General features: G+C 66.3%; 3 protein-coding genes across 3 annotated transcripts in view; 1 reads left to right on the top strand and 2 right to left on the bottom strand.

Annotated features, from left to right (window-relative positions):
- Positions 1-407: 407 nt before the first annotated feature.
- RAD23A (RAD23 homolog A, nucleotide excision repair protein) lies at positions 408-3,392 on the bottom strand (the record flags this gene model as incomplete). The annotated part of the gene is made up of 3 exons (XM_041483808.1): positions 3,207-3,392; positions 1,970-2,131; positions 408-579 (listed from the first exon to the last, which is right to left on the bottom strand). Coding segments are annotated over exons 1-3 (457 nt in total), but the record flags the coding sequence as incomplete, so codon positions are not given.
- Positions 3,393-3,649: 257 nt separating this feature from the next.
- On the bottom strand, positions 3,650-5,926 carry CALR (calreticulin; the record flags this gene model as incomplete). The annotated part of the gene is made up of 8 exons (XM_041483807.1): positions 3,650-4,121; positions 4,392-4,484; positions 4,562-4,705; positions 4,781-4,894; positions 5,081-5,290; positions 5,362-5,456; positions 5,537-5,740; positions 5,821-5,926. Coding segments are annotated over 8 exons (1,152 nt in total), but the record flags the coding sequence as incomplete, so codon positions are not given.
- A 314-nt stretch (positions 5,927-6,240) lies between these two features.
- FARSA (phenylalanyl-tRNA synthetase subunit alpha) overlaps positions 6,241-6,647 on the top strand; it is a gene marked incomplete at its 5' end in the record, with an annotated part of 8,541 nt that continues 8,134 nt past the window's right edge. The window contains 2 exons of the mRNA XM_041483806.1: positions 6,241-6,423; positions 6,492-6,590. Coding sequence (XP_041339740.1) covers positions 6,241-6,423; positions 6,492-6,590 — 282 coding nt within the window. The remainder of the gene's footprint in view (positions 6,424-6,491; positions 6,591-6,647) is intronic.

Raw genomic sequence — 6,647 nt, 5'->3', positions numbered from 1 at the left:
TGCCATGTGAATAAACCACACCCACAAAGAGGTAGATAAACCACACCCACAATACAGTACGGATAAGCCACACCCACAATGGAGCACAGATAAACCACACCCACAATGGGGCGTGGTGAGACCACACCTATCCCCCCCAACTTTAGCTGGATGGGGTGGGGCCACATGGACTCCTTCCACCATCACAGGCCACGCCCCAAAATGGGTGTGGCTTACACAGATCACATCAAAGAAGGGGTGTGGCTTACCCCAGGCCACACCCCAAAATGAGTGTGGCTCACCCACACCACACCCCCAACAACAAATAATTTAGGAGCACTTAGCTCCACCCACCAAAGGGGTGGAGCCTCGGGCAGGTGTGGCCGCCCAGCCCCACCCCTCGTGCCCCGCCCACCACGCCCCCTGACCTTCGGGCGGGGGCTGCTCCGGGGGGCGAGACTCCTGCACGGGCGGGCGCTCGGGCTCGGGGCTGCCGGGGATGCCCTGGGGGGGGCAGGGGGGGTCAGTGCCACCCCCCGGACCCCCAGACCCCCCGGGGGCTCCGGCCTCAGGGGCGGCCGAGCCCAGCGCCGACTTGGCCTGGCCAGGGGGCAAAGGGGGCTTGGGGACCCTTGGGACCCCCAGCCCCGCTGTGGGGGCCCCTGAGCCCCCCCAGAGCCACCTGAGACCCCCGAACGCCCCCCCTCCCAAGGGCTTTGGGACCCTCCAGGGCTCCCTGGGGACCCCCAACCCCCTCCCAGAGACCCCTCAGGGTTCCCCAAATGGCTCTGAGACCCCTCAGACCCTACACAGAGACCCCCAACTCCCTCCCAGAACCTCTCAGGGTCCCCTCATGACCCCTCAAACCCTCCAAACTTTCCACAGGGACCCCCAACTCCCTCCTCAGGACCCCTCAGCTTCCCCCAAATGGCCCTGAGACCCTTCAAACCCCCTGGAACCCTCCCTAGGACCCCTCAAGGTTCCCCAAATGGCCCTGAGACCCTCCAAACTTCACATAGGGACCCCCAACTCCCTCCCAGAAACCCCTCAGGGTTCCCCAAATGGCTCCCAGCCCCTCCAAACCCTACACAGGGACCCCCAACTCCTTCCCCATGATCACTCAGTGTTTCCCCAGATGGCTCAGAGACCCCTCAGACCCTCCAAATCCTACACAGGGACCACCAAATCCCTCCCAGACCCCTCAAACCTTCCGCAGGGACCCCCAGCTCCCTGCCCAGAACCCCTGAGTGTTTCCCCAGATGGCTCAGAGACCCCTCAGACCCTCCAAACTTTCCACAGGGACCCCCAACTCCCTCCTCAGGACCCCTCAGGTTCCCCCAAATGGCCCTGAGACCCTCCAAACTTCACATAGGGACCCCCAACTCCCTCCCAGAAACCCCTCAGGGTTCCCCAAATGGCTCCCAGACCCTCCAAACCCTACACAGGGACCCCCAACTCCTTCCCCATGATCACTCAGTGTTTCCCCAGATGGCTCAGAGACCCCTCAGACCCTCCAAATCCTACACAGGGACCACCAAATCCCTCCCAGACCCCTCAAACCTTCCGCAGGGACCCCCAGCTCCCTGCCCAGAACCCCTGAGTGTTTCCCCAGATGGCTCAGAGACCCCTCAGACCCTCCAAACTTTCCACAGGGACCCCCAATTCCCTCTCCAGGACCCCTCAGGGCTCCTCCAAATGGCCCTGAGACCCTCCAGACTTCACACAGGGACCCCCAACTCCTTCCCAGGACCCCTCAGGGTTCCCCAAATGGCTCCCAGACCCTCTGAACTTTCCACAGGGACCCCCAATTCCCTCTCCAGGACCCCTCAGGGCTCCTCCAAATGGCCCTGAGACCCTCCAGACTTCACACAGGGACCCCCAACTCCTTCCCAGGACCCCTCAGGGTTCCCCAAATGGCTCCCAGACCCTCTGAACTTTCCACAGGGACCCCCCAGCTCCCCCCCAGCTCCCTCCCAGGACCCCCGCCCACCTTGGTGACCATGACCACCACGAAGTTCTTCTCGTCGATGCGGTACTCGCGGATGGGCACGTCGTCGCTCAGGATCTTGCCGGCGTAGATCAGCTTCTGGCCGGCCACGGGGAACGCCTCGCTGCCCTTCTCGGCCTCGATCTTCTCCTTCAGCGCCCGCACCTGCGCCGGGGGGTCAGGGCGCCGCGGAGACCCCCAGAGACCCCCCAGAACCAACCCAGAGACCCCCAGAACCAACCCAGAGCCCACACCTGCAGCGGGGGGTCAGGGCGCCGCAGCCTGCACCTGCAGCGGGGGGTCAGGGCACCCCAAAACCCTCACAGAGACCCCTGGAGCCCCCAGAGCCCACCCAGAACTAACCCTGAGCCTGCACCTGCGCCGGGGGGTCATGGTGCCCCAAAACCCTCCCAGAGACCCCCCAGAACCAACCCAGAGACCCCCCAGAACCAACCCAGAACCAAATCAGGGCCCCCCCAGCACCTGCCCAGAGCCCGCCCTGAGCCCCCAGAGACCCCCAGAACCAACCCAGAGCCCCCAGAGCCCCCCAGAGCCGGGCAGGGACTGAGCGCAAACGGTCCCAAAGAACTTTCCAGAAAGGATCCCCACAAGTGAGGCACAAACCCCAAATGCTCCTAAAGAATCTCCCCAGATGAGGCTCAAACCCCAAATATTCCCTAAAAAACTCTCCAGAATTGATCTCCCCAAGTGAGGCACAAATCCTAAATGTTCCTAAAAAATCCCCCCAGCTAAATCTCCAAAAATGAGGCACAAACCCCAAATATCCCTAAAGAACTTTCCAGAATGGGTCTCCCCAAGTGAGCAACAAATCCCAAATATTCCTAAAAAATCCTCCAGAATGGATCTCCCCAAGTGGAGGCAAAAATCCCAAATATTCCTAAAATATCTCCCCAAAAAAACCTCCCCAGGTGATCCCTGGGAGGAGCCACCAACCCCAAATATTCCCATTTTTTCCCAAAATAAATCCCCCACAAACAGTCCCCGAGAGGAGGCAGAGATCCCAAATATTCCCAAAAAAATCTCCCCAAAAAATCTCCCCATGTGATGCCTGGGGGGAGGCACAAATCCCAAATGTTCCCAAAAATCTGCCCAAAAAAACCTCCAAAATCAAACCCCAAAAAAGGCACAAATCCCAAAGAATCTCCCCAAAAAAAGGGGGGGGCGAGCTCCGGGCCCGGCCCCGCCCGCGCCCCCCGCGGGGGCTGCGCCGCGGCCTCACCGTCTCGTGCGGCTCCATGCGGATCTTGAAGGTTTGCTGCTGCAGCGTCTTCAGCGTCACGGTCACCGCCATGGCGGGACGGGGACGGGGCGGCGGCGGCTCCTCCCGGCGGCCCCACAACATGCAACTCACGCCGCCGCCATCTTAGGCGGCCCCGCCGCTTCCGCCGCGGCGCCGGAAGTGCGTCACGGCGCCGGCGCGCGCGCCTCCCCGCGGGACGTGCGCGCGCGCGGTGTGCGTGTGTCCGTTCCTCGTCACGTGATGCCGGGGAAAAAAAAAAAACCCGCGCGCGGGCCGGCGCTCGGTCACGTGACGCGGGCGAGGGAGCGAACGCGAGGCCGCGGCCGCGGTCACGTGACGCGCGCGGCGGCACAAAATGGCGGCGGCCGCAACATGGCGCGGGCCGGGGCAGAGCGGCAATAAAACGAGGAGAAGGCGGCGGCGCCGGGACCGTGGTTAATTTAATAGAAACCGAATCGCGACACCCCCGTACAGTCCCGTGCGACACCGCCGGTGCTCCCCCCGCCCCCGACAAACCCCCGCTCCGCACCCTCCCCACCCCCGGCGCTGGTCCTGAGTCCTCGGCCCGCGGGGCGCCCGGTGCCGGTTCGGTCCCGGCCGTGCCGGTTCGGGCCCGGCGCGGTCGCGGCTTGGCCGGGCCCGCGGGCGGCGGCGCCCATAGAAAAGAGTCCAGGTCTCACAGAGACAGAAGGGGCCGGCGCGGGGCCCTCAGAGCTCGTCCCGCGGCGCCGCCTCCGCCTCCTCGGGCTCGGCCTCGGGCTCCTCCTCATCCTCCTCCTCCTCGTCGCCGTCGCCCTCGTCGTCCCCTTCCTCTTCCTTCTGCTGCTTCTCCTCCTCCTCCTGCTTCTTCCGCTGCTCCTCGTCCTGCTGCTCCTTCATCTTCCTCTCGGCGTCCTGCGGGAGGGGCCGGGGGGCACCGGGGGGGTCACGGGGGGCTTGGCCCCACCTCACCTTGGTGCCCCCCCCCGCCTCCGTCCCCCCCCCCCCCCCCCGCCCCCCCCCCCGCCCCCGCCGCTCACCGGGGCGCCGTCCGAGAGCCGCGTTGCGGCGAAGACGCTGCCAAAGCCGCCGCGGCCCAGCAGGGAGCCCAGCCGGTACTGCTCCCTGAGCCGCTGCTTCGCCTTCCCTGCCGGCGGGACGCGGCTGTCAGCGCTCGGCCCTCACCTTGGTGGCCCCCCAGGTCTCGTTCCCGATCTCCTCCGCCAGTTTCTCGTCGTCCGTGATCAGGAAGTTGTCGAAGATGGTGCCCGACTTCACCTGCGGGCGGGGGCGAGTCAGGGGGTCCTGCGGCCCCCCGGGAGCCCCGAGCCCACCCCCCCGGGACCCCCCCTGACCTGCCAGAGGTCGAGGCCGATGACCCCGAAGCTGTCGTAGGCGTAGAGCAGCGGGTCGGGGCTGTACTCGGGGTTGTCGATCTCGGGGTGCACCCACTTGCCCTTGTAGTCGGGGTTGTCGATCTGCTGCGGCCTCCACTCGCCCTGGGGGGCGCAAAGGGGGGGCTCAGAGGGGGCTCAGCCCCTTCCCCAGCCCCCCCTGCAGCCCCCAGGCCCCACCTTGTACTCGGGGTTCTGGATCACGGGGGGCTCCCACTCCCCGTCCATCTCCTCGTCCCAATCCTCCGGTTTCTTGGCGTCGGGGTCCGGGATGTGCTCGGGTTTGTCCCAGTCCTGCAGGGGGGTCGGGGGGCTCAGGGGGCTGCTGGGACCCCCAGGGGGCTGCTGTGCCCCGCCAGGGGCTGCTGTGCCCCCCACAGTGCTTCCCCAGTCCTTCTCAGCCCCTGGAGACCCCTGAGAGCTCCCCCAGCCCCCCAAATCCCACCAGGGCTCTACCACAAGCCCCCCAAAGCCCCCCACCTCGGGTTTGGTGTCCTCGGGGTCATCGATCTTGGCCCGCTCGTCCCAGTCGTCGGGTTTCTTGGCCTCGGGGTCCTTGATCTTTTTGGGGGGCAGGAAATCCCAATCCTCCTCCAGGCTCCCCGACTCCACGCGGGCGTTGTCGATCTTCACCTCGTACGTGTTGTCCGGCCGCACCACCAGCGTGTACAGGTGGGTGAACTCGTCATCCTGGGGGGCACAGGGGGGGTTAGCAGGGCTGGCCACCCCCCCGAGGGGCACAGCAGCACCCCCAGACCCACCTTGCAGCGAATATCCTTGTTGATCAACACGTTCTTCCCTTTGTAGTTGAAGATCACGTGCACCTTCTTAGTGCCGGGGCCGCAGATGTCGGGGCCTGTGGAGGGGGACACGAGGGGTCAGGGAGGGGCTGAGCCCACCCCGAGGGGGCTCGGGGGGTTCAGGGGGGACGCCCACCGAACATGATGTTGTACTCGGAGTCGCCGTGCATGTCCTCCTGGCTCAGGCTGGCCGGGAAGAGCTTGACGTATCCGCCGCCGCAGTCGATGTTCTGCTCGTGCTTGACGGTGAACTGCACCACCAGCGTCTTGTCGCGGTTGCTGAAGGGCTCGAAGCGCGACGACAGGGCGTAGAAGCGGGCGTCCTGGCTCGTCTGGATCCCTGCGGCGCGCGGGGAGGGAGTGAGCGGGGGGGAAAGCCCGGCCTGGAGCTCTTCCCCGCCCGCCCGGAGCCCTGCTCACCTTTGTCCTTCTCGGCGTCGCCGTAGAACTTGCCGGCGGTCAGCACGAAGCGCCCGTAGTCGGGTTTGTGCTTGGATTCCACCCACCGGCGGGTCCAGGCGTCTGTGAGGGGGCAGGATCAGCGCCCTGGGCTCCTCCAGGCTTGGCCTCTGCACCCCCAAACCCCTCCTGCCCGCCCTGGGAGCTCGGGGCAGGTCTCTTGCTGGGTGGTTTTAGGGTTGCAGGGGAAAGCACGGTTCCCCAGGAGCCCTGTCTGTGTTTCTCACAATCCTTTTCCTGCTGTTTTGCCCTCTGTTCCACCTGCTCTGCCTGCCCGGGGCTGATCCTGAGCCCCCCACCCTTCGTGGCCCTCAGCCCCCTCGCCCTCCCTGTCCCCACACCTGAGGAGCGGCTCCTGTGTCCCCTGTCACCTCAGGGAGCACACGGCGCTCTCCGCCCCCGCTGCCCCCGGTGCCCCCGGTGCAGGTGATCGAGGCGGAGGCGAGGACGGCCACGCGATGGGAGCTGAGCCCCGAGGGCGAGGAGGTGCTGCGGGAGGGCAGCCCCGAGGTGCGGCTGTTCCGGAGCCTGCCCGAGGAGGGGCTGCCGCAGGCCGAGGCCATGGTGGGTACCGGCCGCACCGGGCACCGGCGGCCGCCGCCGCGCTCCTGACGGCCGCCGTGTGCCCGCAGAAGCTGCCCGGGGGCTCCTTGGGCTTCAGCAAGGCCATGGCCAACAAGTGGGTGCGCCTGGATAAGGGAGCGGCCGGCGGGCCACGCGTGCTCCGCGCCGTGAGTGGGCCGGGGGGACCGGCGGGGGTCCGGGGAGGGGGCACGGGGGTCCCTGGG

The sequence above is a fragment of the Pyrgilauda ruficollis genome, unplaced genomic scaffold, assembly GCF_017590135.1.
Source record: "Pyrgilauda ruficollis isolate IOZ18807 unplaced genomic scaffold, ASM1759013v1 scaffold610, whole genome shotgun sequence".
NCBI lineage: Eukaryota > Metazoa > Chordata > Aves > Passeriformes > Passeridae > Pyrgilauda > Pyrgilauda ruficollis.
The sequence above is the reverse complement of the archived record's forward strand: the minus strand, read 5'-3'. Positions and strand labels throughout refer to the sequence as shown.